The sequence below is a fragment of the Sebastes fasciatus genome, chromosome 2 (assembly GCF_043250625.1).
Source record: "Sebastes fasciatus isolate fSebFas1 chromosome 2, fSebFas1.pri, whole genome shotgun sequence".
Lineage (NCBI taxonomy): Eukaryota > Metazoa > Chordata > Actinopteri > Perciformes > Sebastidae > Sebastes > Sebastes fasciatus.
The window spans coordinates 12,133,472-12,158,965 of NC_133796.1; the positions used below are offsets into that span (position 1 = coordinate 12,133,472).

The following is a 25,494-nucleotide window of genomic DNA, read 5'->3' on the forward strand; positions in this document are numbered from 1 at the left end:
AGTAAAGGATGCTGACCCCTGACCTAGTATAATATGTACTGTGTATTTACAATATGGGCGTTTTGTCTCAAATGCACCCTATATTTATATATATTTGGAATTAGTGCTTAAGTGATTAGATAATTAATAAGTGATGAATAAAAAGATAACTGATTCAAGCAAAAATACTCACAATTTCCTGGTTCCAGCCAAGTAACTTATAAAATGTGTATTATAGGTTTATAAAATGTATATTAAAGGTTAATTGGTTCCTGCTTATGTTTTACATCACTGTAAATTAAATATCTTTAGATTTTAATATATATATATATTTATATATATATATATATATATATATATATATATATATATATATATAGGGAATTAGTGCTTAAGTGATTAGATAATTAATAAGTGATGAATAAAAAGATAACTGATTCAAGCAAAAATACTCACAATTTCCTGGTTCCAGCCAAGTAACTTATAAAATGTGCATTATAGGTTTATAAAATGTATATTAAAGGTTCCTCGGTTCCTGCTTATGTTTTACATCACTGTAAATTAAATATTTTTAGATTTTAGACTGTTGAGATGAGATAATAATTGACATTGAAAATAATTCTTAGCTATAGACCTATTATAAGTTTGTATTGCCTCTTGTCACCTGCAAGCGTTTTAACCTAGTATATGTACTGTGTATTTACATCATGGGCGTCTTGTCTCAAATGCAATATATATGTATATATTTGTATATATATATATATACATATATATGTATATAAATATATATATTTGTATATAAATATATATACATATATATTTGTATATATATATGTATATATATATATATACAAATATATATACAAATATATATATTTATATACATATATATATATATACATATAAATGTATATAAATATATATATATTTATATACATATATATATATATACATATAAATGTATATAAATATATATATTTGTATATATATATATATATATATACATATATATATATTTGTATATAAATATATATATATTTGTATATATATATACAAATATATATATATATATATATATACATATTTGTATATAAATATATATATATATATATATATATTAAAAAAATCTATAGACAAAAAAAATAAAATTGTTTTACATTGCATTAATCCTAACACCTTGTCCATCATTTCTATTCGGTGAGAGAATAATAAATCAGATGTGGTTATGTAACATAAAACAGTTGTCTGTTGCGTAACCACACTGTGTGTTTCTCTCCGCCCCATTTTACACTCTGCTCTGCTCCGATCCCGCGCATGCGCAGTAGCACCCTTACACTAACGCCATTGAGGGACTGAACCAGCGACCAGGAGGAGAAGAGAAGAGACGAGACGAGGGTCAGAGAGGAGCTTCTTCTACCGACACACAGTCAGCTGCTGCACGTTTCTCTACCAGGCTAACAACTTCAGCTACCACCTTTTTAACACTCGACTCTTGTGCTATCTCCTGTGGATTATATAGGGTTGACAGCTCGTTAAATCACCTTTACGGGACGTGTTTTAACCGGATACTAGAAGTAACGGAGGCTAATATATAGCAGTGCTAGGAGCTAGCTAACGGTAGCTAGCGAGCTAACCGGGCTAGCTAGCTAGCTGCACACGAGCTGAAGGGTGGTGGAGGTGTGCTTGGTGGAGGAGGAGGAGGAGGTGGAGGAGGTGCAGGGCGGTTTAGCCTACAGTGTCTCTGTTTGATGGATCCGAGGATCGCTTGGTTTCAACCAGAACAACGTGGACCGGCTAACAACCTGTGGATGCAGATCTGGGAGACGACACAAGGGCTCGGCTACTTGCATGTGAATACCGGCTACAACACCTCCAGCACTACCAGCGGATCTCAGAGCACATCGAGCCTGAAAGCAGCGCTCGTCAACGGGGCGTCTGGAGCCGCCGTCCTCGCCGTGCTCGCCGGCAGCAGAAACGGCGACTACTCATCCTCAAACACCGGCAGCAGCAGCAGGACTCAGGGGATGTCGACCTCAACGGGGGTCCGAGGAGAGATAACGGCACAGCGGGACTTTATACCACTGGAGAGCAGCAAGAGCAACAGCAACCACTGTAACAACCGAGCCGGTGGAGGTGGTGGTGGAGGAGGAGGAGGAGGTGGTGGTGGAGGTCAGCAGCAGCAGCAGGGCAGCGGGGTCGCGGTGCTCTGGAGGGGTTTGACGGACGGACACCCCAACAAAAGGAAAAGAGACAACAAGGCTAGCACTTTCGGATTCAATTCCAGCCTCTTGAACAGTGGCAGCAGCTCCAACACGGGGAACTATGATGGTTACACTGGCACGCCATGGAAAACCAGGAACTACTCAGATGGGATTGTTGGGTAAGAGAGAGAGAGTTTCATTAAGTTTTTTATAAGATGTATATTTTGGCTGCTGGTAATGACAGAGTAAAACCTGTCAACTAGGAGTTTATGACCTGTTATTACACCTTTTTTTTAACACTTAAATGACATGCACTGAGGCTGTCAGTCTCACCCCACCCACAGTTGGATAACTTTTGTATAGTAAATGATCTGTGAAAGTGAGTTGACATTTCAAGACAGTAACACAGCAAGTTTGATTAAGTTGTTGATTAGATGTATATGTTTTTGGCTGCTGGTAATGATGACACTCACACAGACAGAAGAGCAACACCTCTCAACCAGGAGTTAATTACCTGTTATTTCACCTATTTTTAACACTTGTACACTTAAATGACATGCAGAGAGACTACTGAGGCTGTCAGTATCACCACACCCACTTTTCAGCCCCACCCACAGTTGGATAACTTTTTGTGAGTTCATCCACTAATGCAACATTTCAAGACAGTAACACAGCACGTTTGATTAAGTTGTTGATTAGATATATATTTTTTTGGGCTGCTGGTAATGGTGACACTCTCACAGACAGTGCAAACCTGTCAACTAGGAGTTTATGACCTGTTATTTCACCTATTTTTAACACTTAAATGACATGCAGGGAGGACATGACTAAGGCTATCAGTCTCACTCCACCCACTTTTCATCCCCACCCACAGTTGGATAACTTTGAATAGATTGTGAAAGTGAGTCCATCCACTAATGCATATTTCAAGACAGTAACACAGCAAGGTTACGGTGCAGATCATCATTGTAAGTCATTAAATTGAATGAACTGTCATTTTAGATCCGGTTTCCTACACCTCAAAAGGGTATAGTAATCCTTTCAGAAACCTGAAACAAGTTGACTTTTATTTTCAAACATCATAGTGGATTTTTTTTTTTTTATCACTTATCTTTTCCCATCCCTATCCCACTAACTCCTTCACTCCACCTTTCTCCCCCTCCACCAACCAACAGGATAGTGATATCCACACACATCCTTATTTAGACAGAAGATCTCTTAAGTTAGATATCAAGTTTGTCTACATTAAAACTGTGTTTGGTCGTGCATCATTGAGTCTTGCTGATGATAGTTCCAGCTTATAAATGTCCAAAAATCACAGTGAAACCTGTCAACTAGGAGTTTATGACCTGTTATTTCAACTATTTTTAACACTTAAATGACATGCAGGGAGAGTGACAGAGGCTGTCAGTCTCACCCCACCCACTTTTCATCCCCACCCACAGTTGGATAACTTTGTATAGTAATGATCTGTGAAAGTGAGTCCATCCACTAAAGCACATTTCAAGACCAGTAACACAGCAAGTTTGGTGACACTCACACAGACAGAGTGCAACCTGTCAACTAGGAATTTATGACCTGTTATTTCACCTATTTTTAACACTTGTACACTTAAATGACATGCAGGAAGGAGAAGACTGAGGCTGTCATTCTCACCCCACCCACTTTTCATCCCCACCCACAGTTGGATAACTTTGTATAGTGAATGATCTGTGAAAGTCAGTCCATCCACTAATGCACATTTCAAGACAGTGTGACATTTTACAATGCAAGGTTAAGGTGCAGATCATTTTAAGTTACTAAATTGAATGAACTGTCATTTTACATCCAGTTTCCTACACCTCAAAAGGTATAGGAAACGTTTCAGAAACCTGAAACAAGTTGAGTGACTACTTTTATTTTCAAACATCATAGTGGATCACTTATTTTTCTCCCATCCCTATCCCACTAACCTCTTCACTCCACCTCTCTCCCCTCCACCAACCAACCGGGAAGTGATATCCACACACAGACAGCACATCCTTATTTAGAGAGAAGATCTCTTAAGTTGGATATCAAGTTTGTCTACATACAAACTTGTGTTTGTTCGTGCATCATTGAGTCTTGCTGGTGATAGTTCCAGCTTAACAAATGTCCAAAAATCACAGTCAGGACTGTAAGGAACTACGCATCAAACATTGAATTCATTGTTCCAGCACTTGTATTCTAGTTAACTATTATACAAAATGCCCTGGCATTAACAAACCCAAGCAAACACATAAAATCCAGGAGGTTTATTCATTTAGCCTTTCTTATTTCTGGCTTTTTGAACAAATCTTCATATGAAGGGATAAACACACCAACCTTTGCACTGCAACTGATAGTGCCTTTGGGTAGAAACAGAACAGGGCATTTCAATCCTGGCTTGCTAACATTACGGTGTTCGTTAGGGGGTTGCAAGCCAAACGTTGAATGAAGGAGCATGTGCATAGTACACATGTGCAGCCTACTACTGCTAGGGAAGGTGCATATTTGAGTAAACCGGTCTGTCAACAGCAAATTGTTTAAATGGAGAGAGCCAGAATAGAGCATTGAGTCGGTATCAGGGTGCTACCCCAAATCAGAGTGATACTTTTACTAGATGTGGACCATTTCACTGGTCTTCCACCAGCCTCCAGTAAGACCGCAGATATTAGCCTGGCACTATTTCAGAGGAAGTTAGAGTTGATGTGTTTGCCAAAGTTGACAAACTGCTTTTGAATAGAGTATTGTGAGCAAAGGTCAGCATGTCACCTAAAGTCAATGTTTTGTAATATTGTAACACTCAGCTCAAATGACATAATAATACAGTCATAACTGCTGATTAATAGCCGGTGAAGGAATATTGAAGGATGACAAGTAACTCTTAACCAGGTTGGCTTACCTGGAATATTGTGGGGTGACAAATGAGGCCGGTGTTGTGTCTAGTACTGTTTCCTGTCAATGTCTTTCCCCCTACCTAAACCTGAACCAACCCTTATCCCTAACCCTAACTACAGAGGGGGGCGCTATTATTTGAACAGGAGGGAAACACTATTCGACAAGGGAACAGACTTCAACATAACACCGGCTCTGCAAAAATGCACCCGCAACCGTCTGCAATTGCGTACTCGACTCAATCACTTCCTCTTCTGTCTCATCTCAAAACACACTGAAAATCAGATAATCAATGTACATGTATTTTTAAAGATTAGAATCAAAGAAGCAAGTAGAAAACAAAAAAACATGCTGTGCAACAGTGAAACACAGCCACTGTAAACGGTTTTCAACAATGAACCGCTACGTGCAAAGCACACTGGAGCACACAAATTTAAGGCAATCAACTTTATTTAATCTCTTTTTTAAATCCATGTGCTCCAGTGTGCTTTGGACTTGGTCTCTGAAGTCTCTCCTGTTACAAGATTGCCTTGTTCTTTGAACACCGGACAGGGCTACTATTCCTTGTGAAACGGTTGAAGTGCGTGAAACCTCCTTTCTTCAACCGCGATGTGCGTTTCTTCTTCTTCATGTGCTTGCTGTAGATTTTTCCACATCGCCCACTACAGTTTCAGGTGGCATTAGTATGCGTGCTAGTATGTACACAATAATTGTTAAAGACAGTGCACCCACAGGGAAGAACGTGGCCGATTTCTGCAGGGAGCATGCTGAAAAGCTTTAACAATGTTCGCTGACCAGCATAATGATGGGGCAGAGTGATTCCTCTAGCTAACTGAATCTTTTGGATCATTCAACATGAATGATTCAAAAGATTTGTACGTTAAGTGGCTGTGAAATGCTTATAGTTTAGGCTACTCTTTGGTTAGGAACAGCAGCTGTGGTCAACCTGAATTCAGTTGGTTATAGGCCTACTGCATTTCAATGGTGACCAATCATATTAAAAAAAAGAATCAAAATGTTTACATCGGCTTGTCAAATCACACATAACGTAACACGTAACTGACTGAATTTAAGCTGATCATCTTCTCTGAGAAAACTACACATTATTTGCAGTCACCTTTCAAACCTACAGGCGCTGCTACTCATAAGATGTAGGGTGAAGTATAGCTTTAATGCGAACTCTGTTCTGTGTACTGATCCCTGCATAACGACAACAGGTATTGTTCCTGAAATCTTGACCAAATCCAACCAGGCAGGGCGACGATTAATTGTAAAAGCCTTTTGAAATCTTTTAGGTCATGCCTCATGTGTTACCGCTTCTATCAGTTCATGAACTACACTTCCACTTAATTCAGTGAACGATTCAGTGAATCGCAAACACCCGTTTCATTCAGTGAGATTTGATTCGTTACCGAGCATGTAGATTTAGCTGTCATACTAAGAGCTAGTCCTTTCACATTGGGCAACGGTATTAAGCCACAAGGTTTAATAAATGTTTAACTACGTCATTGACCTCCTTTACTCACCAGTGGTTCTTTTAGATATTATGACTTGGGAGAAATATTTCGGAGGGTTGGGCTCTGTTTTAAAGACCTTTTAGGTGCAGAGATTTGGCCCGTCCCCACCCCTCTCTGTTAGACATGTGTAGACAAGCAGAACACCAGAGCGTCGAGCTCAGTGTTTGGCTGATCCTCATTTATAGTAATATGGAAGCTCTGTGTTTGCATAAGGACATTCCTTAGTGATTAGCTCTGCTAATACCAGAACCTGAACCTCAGAGCCTTGATCATACTAACCACCACTGAGGGCTCTCTGTCTAACCATACTCCGTTAATTCACAATGCTGGCATTGGCATGTCTGGCATTACAGGAAATGTGTTTCGAAACGCACATGTATACGTATGTGGATGTAAAAGCTCCTGTCTGTTACGTTATGTTAATTCCACGGTTAAATCTCTTCTTATAATACAGGTTTTGCTGCTTGGGAGATGCAGTTTGGATATGGGATATATAGAAGAGTGATAAACACCTTGTTCCACGGTTGGTTATAGCGCGTATACAACATCTGTGATCCGCCAAATGGAGGAGACTTTTATTCATTTATTGCAGTTAGCCTTGTCCTCATGGGCGGTAGCAATGTTTTGGAAATTTGTAAAGCCTCTTGTGGCCACATTGCTTCCTTCCCATGCATGTTGCTTAAAGATGCACATTTTATTATACTATTACTCTGTATTTAAAAACTGTGAACAAACTTTTTTTTTGCCATTTAGGCTTTTGTTTCCATTTTTTGTGGCATTCCGTCGGATGCAGGGAATAAGATAAGATTTGACCTTTCAGTCAGTGGTTTAGGGAGCGAGCAAAGGTAAAAATGGGAATCATTGTTCCATTCGAAATGTGCAAGTAGCAAAAAGGGTGAAAGTGGGAGTAAGTTCAAATGCATTTTTCCACGGGACAGTTTTTGTACACTATATTTGGCCATGGGGCGTGGCTAGAGAGGCAGAGGCATGTGCTTATTTGTGTTTTACGCTCCTCCAGTCTCTGTGGGAGCGAGAAGGTCCAAGCTAACGGCCCGCCTCACGATGGAAAAGGACCAGTGTTTACATGCTCCACACGGCCTCACTTCCACAAAACAAAGCCAACCCTCTGAGAAAGAAACCGGAGCCCCTTGAGTGTCTGTCCAATCAGATGGGGAGCTCTAAGGGAGTGCTTCCACCTCATTTTCTGGTGGTGAGGAACAGTTATTTAGAGTCTTTATATGGGCACAGGAAGTCAGTGTAGCCTGGGAGAGCTTTGGCCCATTTCTGTCCTGCTGAACTGTGTTCTGATCTGGTGTTGTGGGTTTTTATTGTGTAGGCAAGATGCAATGTTTCAAAGTTCCAGTCATTTTATAACAGAGAGGCATTGTCAACAGTAATTCAGAGATTGATTTGAGAACGGTTCCTTCACAGCTCAGTTGATCTGGTATTTCTAAGTAGAAGAAACAAACCCAGTTAAACACTGAAATAACAATCCATAGTAACTGAAACACCAGGGTTGATTTGATGCATTGGTGTCTTGGCCATTGTAAGTTGTCTAAGGCTCGGCTTATGCTCGATCAGAACTAGTTTGTACAACTTGTTGTCCTACCACGTTGGAAATCAAAAGTGTTTTATAGTGGTTCTGAACTGCTATACTGGTAGGTGGAGTGAAAAGCTTACTGTCATATAGAAGGGGAAGACATGATCTTGTTTAATGGGGATAACGGCACACATTTTCATAGTCTCTCCGTCGCACTCAGTTGTACGCATACTTGCCAACCTTGAGACCTCAAAAATAGGGCGGGGGGGGGGGGTCTGGCGGTCCTCCCCCAGAAAAATTTGAGTGTCAGAGACTTTGCTTCCTGCATTCTGGTTAAAATAATAAGTACACAGCAACAGCAGTTTTATGTTAAATAGGCCTACTTTTAATTTAACTTTTAATTCTCTGGAAGGAAACAGAATAATTTGCCCCACTGGCGTTAGTTTGTGTGAATCTCTGGCATAAACTAATATTCATCAGTTTGTATTCATTCATTCAGTATATCTTTCTCTTAGAACTCTCCATTTCTCTCTCCGTCTCTGAAACACATTATTTCTAATGGCTTGCGCTGCGCCTTGACGGCTTTTTGCTACGTCGAGCAAAGGCCAACTTCGGGCTCTGCAGGCTGTCGAGCGCAGCTCAAACTGCCTTGTTTCGCGAGCATCTTTTCCACTGGGAAACAACATTAGGTGTAGCTGTATTGTCGCCCGGGTGGAAACAGTAGGACTTATTCACGCTGTACAGTGCCAGAAACAGGTTTAGATAACGGAAGGGAAAGGGATTGTGATTCTGGGAGGAAACCGGGAGAGGACGTGGAAAAACATGAGTCTCCCGGGAAAAATCGGAAGGGGTTGGCAAGAATGGTTATACACATGAAAAACGAGTGAAGTAAACCTGCTCGTAGCATTCACCTAAAGCTAAACTTTGAATTTTGCAGCGATAGCAAACTGTCTTCTCAGAGTTGATCTTACAGAGGTTGTCACAAATGGAGGAAGCTAGTGCTAGCATTTAGCCAATGCAGTTTCATACACTGCTTCTTTGGTCAAATAAAAAATATCAGGCTAAAAACCCTGTTAAAATGGTTTGCAGTCATGATAGCGTACATGTTAGCTAGCTTTACAACTCTGTTCCAGTCCCAGTATGCATATTTAGTGAAATTCATGTTGTGAGAAAACATTAGAAAGATGAGAAAATAACTGGGAGCAGGACTGAGGACATTGGCTACTGTAAGTCAGGCAGCCCAGCCAGCTCTGCTATGATCTGTTTAATGTCTGCTAAATGAATGTCCCACCAACTAGCAGGCCCCATCTTTAATAAATAATAATAGTTGCCCTCATTATTACGCAGTGTCACGTCTATTGCCCTTTTGTTTCTTTTGTAAATGTCTTATCTTCACGTTTGGCAGTTTCGTAGATTGGTTATCATGAGTTTTATGGTATGAAAAATGTATACTGTCAGCACAGCTGGGTCATGTACATATTTGGCCAGCCTAGATTGCCAGGTCAATCAGTTCTTCAGTTGAATAAAGGTTAGTTAGTTTAGTTTATAGTTTACTCTCAAAAGGTTTTGGTCTTTTAATTTGTGTATGTCCCCACCACAAAATCTTTATTAAGGGACAATCTTTTAAATATATTTTTTTTAGAGCTTTACTGTAGTGCATAAGGGCACCCCGCCTATAGTTCCTGTGTGTGTGCTACTTGTCCTGCAGGGCTTGTTTCGCTAGCCTGTCTGTGAATGCAAAGCTTCTGCTCTTTTCTCCCGATGTCTTCATTGTAACCTCACATCCTCCTAACATGTGTTGAATGTCTTATTCATGCGAAGCAATTTGTTCCCAAAATGGTAGTAATGACAGAGCAACCTATACTTGATTTAATTTTAGTGGAGCCTGGTCGTTGGCAGCTAGTTCCAAGCGGCGGAGCAGAACATCACTTGCAGGCTAATGAAATGTGTGGTTAATCGCTCACTGATGAGTAGCCCTGGCTCATGCTTTTATTGCCATTTATTGCCGCTGTCTTTTGGAGATTTATAATCCCCAGCACACAGATAGCACCTCTGTGACTGAAGCTCCATTATTAGAACTATGGTTCCGGCCTCTACTGGTCGCTTTGACATCTATGTCACGCTCTCCCCCTCTCTGCTCGCTGGCTGACTCTCAGCCAAAGCGTGTAAGCCGGTGGAGAGAGAAGCCTGCACGCTGGTCATTTGGACTGTAGGTGAAACAGGCCCTGTCTGAACAGCACGTGTGGGCAGCTCTCCATAACTCAGCCTTCCCATGTGTAGTGAGGAATGTGTTTTTTTTTTTTTTTTTGCCTCCTCTTCCTGTCCAATGGAAAGCCCTCCTCATGCTCCAGACTGATGCAGTCAGCGAGCGACACACAGTGTTCTCGTTTTTTTTCATAGCATGTGCTCAGACTGTGACCTTCTCAGCATGTGTACAGAACGGCTGAGCTTTGACAATTTCCTTTTGTCGTGGCCTAAGTTAATAATTTTTTTTCTTTTTTTGTGATACTGCGCTAGTGTTGCATTGAAATCACATTTTCAGTGTCGGTGTTCTAGTACTAAAATATTAAAGCTTACAGGGAAATAAACTTGGAATGCTAAATTAACAAAGAATAATTTAATTTTATTTTAATTAGGGCTGTCAATCGATTCAAATATTTAATCACGATTAATTGCAAATTAATCACAATTTTTTTATTTGTTCAAAATGTACCGTAAAGGAAGTATGTATTTGAAGTATTTAATAATCTTATCAACATGGAAGTGGACAAATATGCTTGTTTTATGCAAATGTACGTATATATTTATTATTGGAAATCAATTAACAACACAAAATAATGACAAATATTGTTCAGAAACCCTCACAGGTACTGCATTTAGCATAAAAAATATGCTCAAATCAGAACATGTCAAACTCAAACCCAACAGGCAACATCAGCTGTCAGTGTGTCAGTGTGTTAACTTGACTATGACTCGCCCCAAACTGCATGTGATTATCATAAAGTGGGCATGTCTGTAAAGGGGAGACTCGTGGGTAACCATAGAACCCATTTTCAGTGGTGTTAACGCGTTCACTTTGACAGCGCTAATTTTATATGTATATGTATATGTATTTAAAAATGAATAGTAAGAAGTAAGATCATTTACTTTATGTGGTACATTTGTTTTTTAGGTTATTCTTCCCATTTGTATTGGTATTTATATTGAAGAGATGTAAAAAAAAAAAACTGGCCAATGTCCTTTAGTACAGTTTGTGTTGAATCATAACTTTTCTTTGCCTTTATACACTAATAGTAAACATGTGTTATGTGACACATGGTGACACATGACACGGTATTAGGAAAGCTACTTTTAAACTGTACAAGCTACTCCATGGGCAGTAGTCGAGCTACAGCCATAAAACTTTGGTGAAAGTTGCAAGCTACACAACAAAAGTACATTGAAGCTATTTCACACCAAGAAATAATATACAATTGGAATAGATTTGGAACAATTGTTACACATTGTACATTTGATTTTTTTTTTTTTTTACATCATTCAAACTGTACTTTGAATTTTGAATAAAAAGCGACTGCCCTAGTTCCTACACAGATACCGGATCAGTTAGAAAGCTCAGACAATCAACAAATGGTTGACGCTATACTGGTGTGGTACTCCAAGCCCACTAAACAAAGTGTTTATTCTGGTATTACCATATTTATAGTCCCGACTGTTCCTGTTTTGACCACAGCCCTCTGCTGCATCACTCAGGCATGACCAAGCCTGCCGCTAGCAGTCAGCGGTGTTTGGGTGTCTCGTAACTTGAGCCGTTTTGTCCCAGTGGCCAACACTTAGCACCCCGGATCAGTTCATTGATGAAACATTAATGAATCCGCCATCTGCGAGACATTGACACCTTTGCCTCGGTTTGTGGTTGTCCTCGTTTTGAAAAGCGGTGTGGGATGCGACTTGTTTGCCTCCTGGCAACCCTGTCAACGTAGATAGAAGTAGTGTCACATGACATACGCTACCCTCTTTTGTTGCATAGGATGCCGAGGTCCAAAATTTCAAGCCCTTACAAAAAAAGGGTCATGATGTTGGGACTCTTTCTGGGACAATATGGCCACAACAATGGTCACAACTGTTTCACCAATGACCAACCTGATATGATGCGTAACACTGAGGCATTGTGCACGTTCATCCATCAGCAATCTCATGCTTCAGGCAGGTGTTTCTTGACACATGAACGTTATGTTCCAGCATGCCTGTTTTTAGGTAGTAAATTCTAAATATATGCTATACAGACGCTTTGAAAGACACCTTTGTACCGTAGTGCCAAAATATCTGAATAGTCAGTAAGTAGGGCTCAGTGTGATGCGACAATAACCTCCTTTTTCCTTCATCCTACCCAATTTAACAGATGGCTCTCGTTCACATGAAGGCATTTCAGCACCACACCCAATCCTCTCCTCTCTCTCTCCCTTTCTCTGTCTATTTTTTCTATTTCACCTTATGTGTATATCTGGCCTTCTACCTTTTTCTTTTTCACTCTATTTTCCCAGCTTTCCTTCATTCCTTCCTCTCTCTTTACCTTTGCTGTCCAACATTTTCTCTTTCTCTTGCCTTCCCATTCCTCCTCCTTTCAGCCGCGTAAAGGCTGAACTATGATTCTCTTGACAAGGTGTTGCGGTGCCTTCATGGAGAGGCTTTGTAGGAATTATGGCTGCAACTAACGATTATTTTCATTGTCGATTAATCTGTTGATTATTTTCTCTATTAATGGATTAGTTGTTTGGTCTATAAAACGTCATCAGCGTTTCCCAAAGCCCAAGTTGAAGTCCTCAAACGTCTTGTTTTGTCCACAACTCAAAGATATTCAGTTTACTGTCACAGAGGAGTAAAGAAACCAGAAAAGATTCACATTTAAGAAGCTGGAATCAGAGATTTTTTGACTTTATTTTTCTTAAAAAATTACTCATCGTTTATCAAAATAGTTGCCGATTTATTTTATAGTTTGACAACTAATCGATTAATCGTTGCAGTTCTGGTAGTAATGTCGAGGGTCCTGTAGCTCATTGTGAAGCAGTATTTCATAATACAAAAACCTGATGATATGTAACACAGAGGATTGCAAGAACAGTAGGGATACACTGATAACACTTTTTCTGTCCCAACACTGATTCCAATACATAAACCCGGCTTATGTGCTGAGTATGATCTTATACTAAGGTCAGGTGTGCTTTATTTATTCATTTATTTAGTCAGAGAAAACGTTATTTGCAATTTGCTACAAAATCAGGAGAGAATGAAAGAAAAGAAAGTTGTAACCTAAATGCCTAAGGCCAGTCATTTCTATGACCATTGAACAATATTGTAAATGGCTATTGTGTTATCATGCCCATACTTTGAGTATAAATGCACAACACTGCCTGAAAATGCACGACACCTCCAACTAATACTGGTGGCAGTACTATGACTAGGGCTGGGTATCGGTACCAGTACCAAGTAGTATCGAAACTTCTCCAGTCAAACGATACCTGCAATCGATCCTTTTTGTGCGCAGAGCTAGAAAAAGATGACTGTTTTGATCTATGCCTATCACCACGAGTGTTCTTCGAATTATTGCAACGTGTGATTGGCTCACTACCGCACCAGCCACCAGCCATACAGCCGGGATTGCCTGCTCTGAACACGAAGCCACTAACAGTGCTTACAGCACTAACAGGGGCAACAATTGCTGACAGAGCTAACACTTAACGTGGAGGGGAACCGATGGTGCCATTACGGTTCCACTTGTGGTTTATTGTTTTGTAATTTTTCAAGCAGTACTGCCAAACATTTGATGGTTCCAGTTTCTCAGATTGTGAAGATTTGCTGCTTGTTGTTGTCTTAACGTGATTATAAACTGAATATCTGAGCTCTAAGAAATTGTGATAGACATTTTTCATGTCATGATTTGATGTTTTAGAGACCAAACAATTTATCAATTATGAAAATAATCGTTTGTTGAAGCCCTAAATTGGTGTAGGTGTGAACACTGCAAAACCTAGACAAGGAATCACAATTCCGTAAGTCCTCCGATTATCAACACTCAGTGTGTCTCTGACTTGCTCTTAGAAGGACGTTTAGCACTGGTTTTATCCTCCATTGCAGCCCTTCAACCCCTTTCCCTGCTATCCTTCATTCAGAGTTTAGTCATACATACAGAGCAAGACGAGCTTTAACTGCCTCAGTAAACATGACTGGCAACATTTCAGTGACACTAGAATAATCATGCCCGAGGGAAAAGAAGAAGTGCTAAAGAAGAGAGAGAACATTTTGTATCCTCTGGAAGCTTCAGCTCGGGAAATCTGTTTGAGAGATTACATAACATTACTATGATATAGGCAAGTGGGATTATCTGATAAGCAGTGCCAAGGGTCCATGTGCTCCCGAGGCAGGCGCAGGGCTGAGATGAAACTTGATCCAAGAAGGTGGGGCATGAGATGTGATTTCTATGGTTGCTCTCAACACGTGATGACAAGGGAGCAGTAGCGCCCTGTTTGCTGTGAAATGAAACCTATTGGTGCTGCTGTTGTGGAGTGGAACTGCCCACATCTCAGGATGTCAGTTTTACCAGCAATGTTTTTTTAGATTATTATGTTTCACTCTAATAGAATCAAACCATAAAGATCATGATGGATAAATGCCCTTTTTCTAGCTTGATATTTCTAAAAATACATTAAAGCTAAATGGGGTCATACATTCCCCAAACTTATAAAATCCTTCAGTTCAATTACAACACATTAAATTATCTTGAATTGGTGTTAGGTTTCGGTATGAGGTGTCTTAGTGATACGTAATTGAGCTACAGAGAGCTGTGTTCTCTGAAATCAAAACTGATTTGTAATGCAGACTGTAGCTGCTGAGTTTCTTTTACCCTTAAATGAAACCTAATGTTTCTGTGATAGAGGCTGGAGTCTCTGCAACAGGAAAAGAGAATAGGTCATTAAAATTTAGAGTGGTTGTCAGCTGCCGTGTAAGAGGAGGGGCAACAAATGGAAACTGAAACTGTTTTCCTCGTCTTACCTGACAAAAAACAAACACATTTAACAACAATGAATTTGAAACAACCTGTTATCTGAAAGACAAAGGGGTGTCTTGGTCACCCCATTAACAAAGTAGGAGTCCCATGTAATGCTGGGATAAAGGCCCAAAGCATTTTTTGACGTAACAAATAGCAAATAGAAACCCAATATCCAGTGGCCCATATATATTTAGTCTGAACAACGTTCAAGTCAATGAAAGGAAATCATTCAATTCACTTTACTTACTTATTTGTGCTCAGCTCTCTGAAGATAAAACCATCATTTGTCTGTGTGAGAGAAAGAACAGTTCTGATACAATATGCAACACAGGGAACTTGTGTTGTCATTAGGGCTGTGTATCGGCAAGAAATCTGGCAATACAATACATATCATGATACAGGGGTAACGTTTCAATATATTGCGATACTGAGTAGATCCAAAGGGTCGATATCGGGGCCGATCCAGGCATATTATAATGGATGGGACTCCAATATTAAAGGACTCAGTTCAGGATTTGGACATCCCTAATTTTAACGTCATCTATCTGTGGACTGCATTAGTCAATAAAATACTTTGCAAGCATACTCACTTTTAACGTGCACCTTGTAACTTGCTAACTTCACTGTTTATCTCACAAGTGTCGAGACTGGAGCTGTAATGATTAGTCAATTATTTGATTAGTCGATTGATAGAAAATTGTCAACTATTATCATCATGGATCAATGGTTTATGTCATTTTTTTTAAAAGCAGGCTTTGGACTGTTGGTAACAAAACTAATTGTGATTGGCATTTATTTTAGTATTTTTTTCTCTCCATTTTCTAGTCTCACTGATTTCTGATTATTCGAGAAAATAGTTAATCGATGATGAAAATATCAATTAGTTCCAGCCCGAGTTGAGACAGTTAATATCTTTGATAACTTTTAAATTATGAAGTGCTGTAGTGTACATGTCTGATAAGCCTTCATACCAGTTATCTTGGTTTATATTTCATATTTAAGTGTAGCAGTATGCACACTTTTATGTAGCATCTTGTGTTATTAATGCAGTGTTTTTGTCGGTCTGATCACGGCCTTAACTGTACTTTTGGCCGCTCAGCAGTTTGGCTGCAGCAGTTTAGGGGTTCGTTTTTGTTCTCAAGGTCACCGTGATAGCATCTGGCTAGGGACAAGAACATTTTATTCTGCACATATTTTCCCTACATGGTTAGCAGACCAGCAACCTTTCAGTGCTGCGTCTGTATCCTGTGCTTTCGCTAGCTAGACTGAGAAATAATAAAGGTGAAACCCAGTCAACTTTGACTGCTGTCGGGTAAAGTGTTCTCGTTACATAAAACCCAGACACTAGACGCACATACAGTGCTCTTAGGGGCAGTCAGTCAGTGTTGGTAGCTGCTAGTGTTTTTCTTGTGGTAAACGCGGGCTTTGCTTTGCTGCCTTTATTTTATTTTTAAAAGCAGAAACATCACTTTCCCTCTCTCTTTCTCTATCGTCTGCCAAGGGGAGTGTGCCTATTATTGGCCAGATCTGGCTCCGTACGGTTGTTTGTGCACATGTACATGTGTTGATGCTTCTGAGTGTGGGTGCCTCATGTTCGTATTTGTCCGCCCACAGATACTTGTCCCCGTGTGTGTTTGTGTGTGTGTGTGGACAAAACTGGTCAGTGGAAAGGTCAGCGCATGTGGGCAGAGCGACCTGTTCCAAGGACAAATGCGGTCCCCTTGCTTACTGAGCATACTGTTTTTTACTTTTACTGACATAACACTGGGACACAGTAGGGGGTCCTGTTTTGTTTTTGCTCAGCCCTACTGTTTTACCAAAAAAAAAATAGTTGGTTTGAGATAACTTTAAAAACACAGCTGCTTCTCTTTTTCACTCTCTTCCCGGAAAAAAGCCGTACACTTTTTGTTTTCAGTAATTATTAACCGCCACCCGTATCAGGCAACTGATAGACGACTCATTAGGACAGAACATATCAGTCAAACTAATATTCCATCCAATGATAGTCATGAATCTACCTGTACCTCCAGAGGAAAGCTGATAAAGGAAGTATTCAGAGAACTGGGGAGGCCTATTGCTCTTTTTAAGAGACTTTTTTTTTTTAACAACACCCTGTTACATGATTTTATATCTTGGGTCTGCATTGTAAAAAAAAGTCTTCAACCGTTGGTCATGAGATTTGTTGCGTCCAGCTGCCTGACTCTATGACGCCTTTCTATCACTGCAGAGGGAGATACTACAGTTAATATTCAGTTTTCCAACAGGCCTGGACATTTGAACCACACATCTTTCAGTCACAAGCCTTTTATCGCTAACCTTTTTACTCCCATTACCAAACGTATATGGTTTATTTGATTTCAGTGCTTTGATACAGATGGATGAGGAGAAAAGTGAGATAACGGACACCCTTGTGAGGTGTGAACAATTCTCAGCTTAATCTGATATTAGTTGTAGGTGTGTAAATATGCAAGTAGAAGGAAGAGAACACAGGTATTATCTATGTCCGACACCGAGTCAGTGTGACTCGATATCTGACATCTGTATCTGTGGCAGTGACTGTTGGCACCCAGTGCTTTGGCATTGCATATTGTGTCTTTTTGCTCTGCTAGCAGTTTGCAGGAGTGCAGAGATTGGAACAAGAGAACAGGAACATTTTCACATATTCATTTTCCTCTGTCTCCTGGCTGAAGTGAATGTGTGATATGGGATATTGCTAAATCTCAGTAGCCTTGAATTGTTAAAATTAACTTAATAATTGATCTGTTTTAAGATGGTGAGCAATATTAGTTACAGTGATCTGTACTGTTTTGATGTTTTCAATGGTCTGTTCTATGTCTTAGTTCTTATCACCATCAACCTGCTAGAACAGTGTTTCCCAATCCTCCTTAGGGGGGCGCCAAAGATCCCAGGGGGTGCGCCAGGATTTGTCTGCTCTGAGGTTGTCAAAACTAGATTTGCTCATGTATAACTAAAATATTAAGAACACACTTACTGGATAATTTACATGTTTATAAGTCTGTATATAAAACTATTTAAAAAGATATATATTTTTTGCTACTTAGTAGCAAAATCTAACAACATATTTTGCTTCAGTCCATATTTGCTGGAGTTTAGCCTTTCAAAAACAACTTTTTCACTGCAGCTATCTCGCTAAACGCACACAAAGGGAGGCCTGCGCCTGTATTAACAGGGCAGTTTAGCAGCAATCTAACAGTACCATGAATTATTGAAACATAATGAGAATTAAATTAAAAAGTTAATTAAGTCTTTACAAAAAAAATCACATTCACTTGGCAAATCCATCAATAAGTCATCACTCATTGTGTGAACAGAACTGACCGGTTTTATTCATTAAAGAAAGTTGATTTAATAAAAAAGACTAACTCATTTAATACACTGACTCACACATTGAAATTGAAGATTTTATTCGAGGATTTGTCATTTTTTTAAGGGTGATGACGTCGGGGGGTAGGGGGGGGAAACTCAGCTTCTCTTGGATACAACTATTCAATGAGAATAGATTGGGAACAACTGTGCGAAAGTGTAATAAGTTAGTACCTGCTGTGTGCATGTTCATTCTTGATGTCTGTCTATATGCAAAGCATCTATATGCAGCATGACTTTGGGTGCTGCTTATCATTCAAATGGAAATTATGATGGTCTGGCTATTTAATTCACTGGATTACCACCAAAAAAAAACCTTCTTCTCACAACATGTTGTTCTGTGTCATATGCAGGTTACACGAGGAGGTCAATGACTTCTATGAGTACATCTCCCCACGGCCGGAGGAGGAGAAGATGAGACTGGAGGTGGTGGACAGAATCAAGGGAGTCATCCATGACCTGTGGCCCAGTGCTGAGGTACACAAACACCAAAAATTGAGGATTTTGTTTTGGTGTTTTGGATCCCAGGGTGTGACAAAACTGATGTTTCAGCGTGCCACTGATAATCAGGCTGAAAACTGCCCCCCAGCTGTTTGCTAGAAAACCTTGGCTGTAATCTGAAAGCTACTTTTTTTTTGTTTTGGCAGAAACAAATGGATTTGTGTAATGGTGAAAATAGTCAATCAATTATAAACACTGAACTCAGTGTTCGTTTTACTGGTTGAGTACTGTGACCAGGCTTACTTGGACACAGTGGCCTCTGTAATTTTGCAACACTGAATTACCACAGTTAGCATATGAGCCAGCTAACGGCTATAAGCTTCAGCCTTTCACAAAGCATCCTGTTGTTTTCTGTTATCTCCCTGCTGCACTCTACTCGGTGTGGGCCATGTTATCAGCATCACCTCAGGCATTCCTGTACACGCTGACTTTGATCCTGCTGATAGAGCAGTGTGCTTCAAAGTGTGCCTGCTCCGAGCTTAGCTGTTCCTAAATTAAGGAGCACTACACTGCCCCAAGCCTGCTCAGTTTGATTTCCTTTCCCACTGTGGAGTGAGCAAGGGCAACTTGGTCATCCGCTTGACGGGATGCTTGTTTAATTGATGAGCTTAGATGCGTAGACGTCCACCAGACACCCACGAATGTTTCCACCGTCTGTTGCCACACTGAATCGTAATCTTGCCAGGTATATATGGAAGCTTGTCTAAGGCCCTGCTCAGACCTGGCATTAACATGCATCCTGAGTGATCCGAATACAAGTGGACAGCTTTAAGTAGGTCTGTTCCCACCTGGCATTAGAATGCGTCTCCACATGCATCTTGAGTGGCCACTTGTGATCCGATCTCACTTCCCCGCTCTGTATGCAAATAAACACGTAGTAAACACATGGCCAATACAGCAGACGTTGTGATGTAATATTACAGGGATGTTAATAGTAATATCCTACATATTCGTGAATTCGGGTATATTTTATTAGCATTTTTTTTAACATAAAAATAAAAGGTTATTGCACCGGCGGTCCCGGGGACCTCCGCGCCACCGGCACCGCTGCCCTTTCCAGACAACAGCGGGTTACAGAGCTTCAGAGCCGGGGATGAGAGAGAGCGGGCGGGTATCAGCTTCGGGTAAATCAGCGGAACAAAAACACTGACACATCTCCAACAGTATGACAATAATGCACTTCCTGTGCATAGTCTGATAGTCTGTAGACTATGTAGCCTACAGATAAGATATATTTTAATAAATACAGTAGTAGCGACAGAATACAGTAGAGCACAGAAGTCGTTTCCATGCTGCGAGGCAGACAAACGCTCATGTCTGCCTGTCTATTCATATGAGGAGCGCAGTGAGACCCGCGGATCCCAGCGGGACATCAGTTGAGCAGGTGGTCCTTAATGTGGCCCAGGACACATTCGCGTACACATTGCTAAAAGAATGTGGCCATATGTGGCCCAGACCACCTCTGAATGTGGTCTGAAAGATCCGATCTCAATGCGTCTTGAGTTCGTTCACACCTGTACTGAGAGCTGTCCACTTGTGATCCGATCAGTGAGGACGCATGGGCCTAAGTACCAAAACATGTCCATGATAGCCTCTCTACTTTAGTTCAGTGTAGCATTTGACATGGTTTTGAAACTCTTTGTGAACCTGACACTGACCACACTCACGCCCCAAGTAAGAGTTCGCCAAGACGAGACAAAACATGGCTCACCTGTAGTTAACTCTTCCTTCACAGAAGTCTCCAGGACTTACTACTCACTCATTCACAAACGTGGCTCTGCAATCGGCTTAGCACTGGACATGTGACGGGGCTGTAAACCAGAGTTTATACTAGTGCTCTATGTGGGATGCAGGGAAACGGTTTACGGGAGTAAAGGTAGGGGTCAAGGCTTAACTCTATTTCTGGTCACACACCAATTTGTGTGATGCTCAGTTGGAGGCTGAAGGGTGGAAGGTTGAAGATATTTTAGTCACTTCGATAGTGTGCAGGTTAAGACATCAGTGGCAAAAAAGAACTGTTTTGTAAACATGGTGCAAGTTTTGATTTCCACATCAGCCGATTTCCACATCAACGTGACATTTAACGGAGGATTTTCTTGTTTCATTGAAGCCACTGTGATCTTTAATCCCTCACTTGAAATCCAACTGAAGTGGTTTTAAAATAATCACAACACACACTCTTTCCCTCTGCGCCTGATTGGTAGTTTTTGTACCACGCCTCTGTGGAGTTTGTTTGGACTTGTCAATAAATCAACACTAAGTTAAGCTGAAGAATAATAATATTTATACGCAGCTTGGAGAACAGGTTTTTATAGTAGTGAAGCTCATCGTGTGAAAATGAGACAAGTTGATGCCTGCTCGGTGACACTATTTGTCCTCAGTCCAGTCCGTTTCATAAAGTCAGAACGAGCTATCAAGAGCGTAAGAAGAGGAGATGTTAAAATGTTAAAGCAAAACATGATTACAAATTTCAAGTGTAGGATGTTTTGGCTGTTCTGCAGGACGTGCATCAATTAATGTAATATATTGAATTAAAAAATCAAAACGATCTGCATGTGTGTAACTGTGTCCCTCTACTCTCCCCAGGTCCAAGTGTTTGGAAGTTTCAGCACTGGTCTTTATCTGCCAACAAGGTGAGCCATTTGGTTTCCTAAACCAGCCTAGAGACCTAAACACATGCTTACTCTCTTTATCTTTGCCAAACTGTGACTGTGAACTGGCCCCCTACCAAAAAATACTTAACTCTAGAAAGTCTAGCCAGCAAATCATTATTCGCTGTTTTGAAGATCAAGTGGTTTAGTAATTTTTTAGTGCTGCTGATCCTGGATCTTTTTTTAAGGCTTAATTCTGAGACAGGAACCCGCCACGCCACACATACACAGAAATATACAACAGCCTACACACACACACACACACACAAATAACTGCCGGACACAGACACGCTGACCTGTCACCTGGATTAGTGCCCTCTTGACAACACTGAGCACTTTAATGGATCTAAACCGTTAGTGGATGCATGCATGTCAGTGGGGGATGTGTGTGAATGCATGTCTGTGTCTGTTCTGTTATTCTGGAAACAAACAAGTGTATTTGCCTGTATTTAAGTTACAATGTGCAGGTAATATACGCTGTGTGCATGTATGCTTGTGTTTGTGTGTGTGTCTTGTTTGTAGTGTGTAACATTCTGTATGTAGTGAACACATGGCACTGCTAAAATAGCACTCACACACGGTGGTCTGAAGTTGCACATTGCTCATCCACAAGAGGGAAGCATAACCACCACCTGTTAGCAGTAAGCTACCATGTGGAGGATATTTAAAAATGGCTGCTGTAGGGTGTCCTTTTTGCTGTATATCGATCAGTTAAAGCGGTCTTGCATTACAGTACAATGGTAAAAGCTGAAACATAATGTAACCGTAGTAGCACAAGTAGAGGGCAGTAATAAAGTCAGCGAAGTGACTCTAATGTCACTTATGTAGCGCTCTTTATCAGAAGTTTGTTAACATTAGCCACCATAAACTGCTGGTCATAGCAGAGCAAGTAACAGCAAAACCCCTGAGTGTGCTAAATTGAGCAAGGGTGTGCTTTTTGTTTGTAAAAGGAAGAGTGTTGTATCTAATTTCTAAAGTCCGATAGTCACATGCAGCTAGTTACAGACTGATCAGTACATCAGTTGTTGGTGGGAAGGTGTATTTGTTAAAGGACCACAAGTGATTCCTTACAAAGTTTGGAGTAAACATTTCGTCATGCAAGATAAAGAGAAATGCCCCCAGTGCTGTTGTATGAGTTGCTTTTTAATGTTTTCTATAGCGGACCTAAGTGATACCTGTCATGTCTCTCTTCCACCAGTGACATTGACTTGGTAGTTTTTGGGAAGTGGGAGACCCTCCCGCTCTGGACGCTGGAAGAGGCTCTCCGGAAGAGGAACGTCGCAGACGAGAACTCCATCAAAGTTTTGGACAAAGCCACGGTAAGACCGCAACCACTCGCAAGTGTGCATTGTGTTTTAAATTTGTATGTCATTTTTCTTTGCCAAGGATTTATTAGTCAGTTTAATTTATCAGTCAGTGTTGCACCATGTAAATCCACAAGTAAAACTGTCTGACATGTGGCAAATATGATTAATCATTGTTCCAGGCATTAATCAACATGATACTGACTGTCATATTCAGGTCTCTGAATTTATTAGTTTGGTTCACAAGCTGTAAATCATATCAACACACGCTGATGTGACAGTTCCAAAACCCTGACTACACGGGTTAGCATACAGGCCTTGTATTCAGGCATGTGTGCAGACATGTGCACCCAGGGAAATGCCTCAAGTGTTTCACTGTAACATGCAAATTAAAGTGTTACATTTTGATTGGCCAGTGGCCAATGACAGACACAATATTGGTAGTGTTGTGTGCTTTGCTTTGGATCTCTTATGTCTTCCTGATCATGTTTTTTTTTTAAAACCACTCCAAACCTCATATCAGCGATCCGAGCTATTTGTAAACGGTGCATAGATTGGATTTTCTGTTAATCTGAGTTTATTTTATTTCAGGACTTAAAGGATTTGAATAAAGCTTTTTCCTTTTGTGTTTCAACTTTCACTTTTGTTAGGGATTTTAAATATCAGATTAGTACTTAAAATCTTTGCTCAAGTAGTGTAATTAAGGATTAGATCAGAAAATGTGGTTTTGTGTGTTATTGCATGTGTGTTTTTGTTTTCAGGCTTACAATAGACATAGAAGTACAATTATGGATGCCGGTTTATTTACAAGTGTCTTACAGCAGAATGTCAGTGAGGCGCTTGAGCCGAGTGTTTGATTGTTTCCTCGGTAACAGCTCCGGTATCATGTGTGTTCCAGGTTCCCATCATCAAACTGACGGACTCCTTCACTGAAGTCAAAGTGGACATCAGCTTCAATGTGAAGAGCGGCGTAAAAGCTGCCCGGCTCATCAAGGAATTCAAAGAGGTACAGTTTGCAACACTTCGTGCACAAAATGTCTTTCCTGTATTCTTACGTTTTTCGTATATACTTGGAATACATAACCTTTATAATTTACACCTGTAGCCAGTGTTGTGGCTGTTTTGAAGTGTAAACATTGTTTGAGCGTTAGACAGGAAGGCAATCCAGGCACTCCAAATTACTAAAACAAGTGGCAACGAGGAAGGAAATATATTAAAAAGCCTTTATTGTAGTGGCTAGATCATTAAATAGCGAACGTTTCGACTACTATAGGTCTTCGTGAGGGCTTAAAAACAAACAAACAGACAAAGCGGATGTGGCCTCACCTATATGGTATCAACAACCAATGGGAGGCAATCACATGATCACCATAGTATTACAAAATATTACAAAAATGTCACAAAGAAATAACACAGAAACAAGTCATTTATGTTCATCATCAATGAAACTACTCCTACTTTTCAACGGAGGCTGCAAAACAAACATGGGAGCCTTTACTGAAAGAAGAAAAATATATATAAATATTTCTTATTCACAGAGAGCATGTAAAGTCTATATCTTCATTAGGACCAGGATACTTTAAGGCATCCAATCGATGGATCCAAAAAGTCTCCCTCTGGTGTAGGTTTTGTCTTCCCTCCTGACCAACGGTCAAACGGTCATTGTTTGAGTGTTATTGCAGCGTGTTTGACTAAGACTCTACTTCATCATCGTCATGTGGAACGTTGTTGTTGCACTCATCGAGCTACTGGGACGCAAACAGTGAGTTCCTATAGAAACAGAGGAGGGAAAAACGTAGATGCAAAGGTCAATTCAGTCCAAAGTTAAGCTTATAGAGCCCTGCTACTGTAGCACAGAGGTGGAAACGCTTTTCCCAAGCTCTGTGGGCTCAACAAATAGTAGTATTGGCTCTAAACCTGCCTTTGGCTATCCCACAAATTGCTCTTAAATCTCTATAGAAGCCTGAAATATTGTACCCTTCTTACAACATTAAAACACAATATAGTTATTATTTTAGTAGCTCATTTAGCTTATAACGGCACTTTTTAACAAACGGTCAACATCACAGGAGGTAATTTGATTCAAAAACATTGCTTAATGGAGATTTAATATCTTGTGTGACATAATAATTCTTTCATAACTCACTTGAACTGGTAATATCAGAATGGGAATGTTTTGAAGTGGGCCCTTCCGTATATTACTGATCAGGATGACAGGGTGCTAAAAAATCCTGCACTTGTGATCCTCTAGAGTGTGCTGTTGGCATCAACAGCTCTTCCTCACTATGTCCTCACTGTGTCTGTATTGTGTCCTGCAGAAATACCCTGTGCTGCCTTACCTGGTCCTGGTGCTGAAGCAGTTCCTACTGCAGAGGGACCTCAATGAGGTTTTCACGGGGGGAATTGGCTCCTACAGTCTCTTCCTCATGGCTGTCAGCTTCCTGCAGGTCAGATACACTTGGTCATTGACGAGAGCT

General features: G+C 40.4%; 1 protein-coding gene across 1 annotated transcript in view; it reads left to right on the plus strand.

The window, feature by feature from the left end:
* Nucleotides 1–1,292: 1,292 nt before the first annotated feature.
* Nucleotides 1,293–25,494, plus strand: part of tent4b (terminal nucleotidyltransferase 4B) — a 29,162-nt gene continuing 4,960 nt past the window's right edge. Inside the window, exons 1-6 of the mRNA XM_074609876.1 lie at nt 1,293–2,359; nt 18,915–19,038; nt 21,649–21,695; nt 22,912–23,032; nt 23,916–24,023; nt 25,336–25,464. Coding sequence (XP_074465977.1) covers nt 1,728–2,359; nt 18,915–19,038; nt 21,649–21,695; nt 22,912–23,032; nt 23,916–24,023; nt 25,336–25,464 — 1,161 coding nt within the window. The 5' untranslated portion in view covers nt 1,293–1,727. The remainder of the gene's footprint in view (nt 2,360–18,914; nt 19,039–21,648; nt 21,696–22,911; nt 23,033–23,915; nt 24,024–25,335; nt 25,465–25,494) is intronic.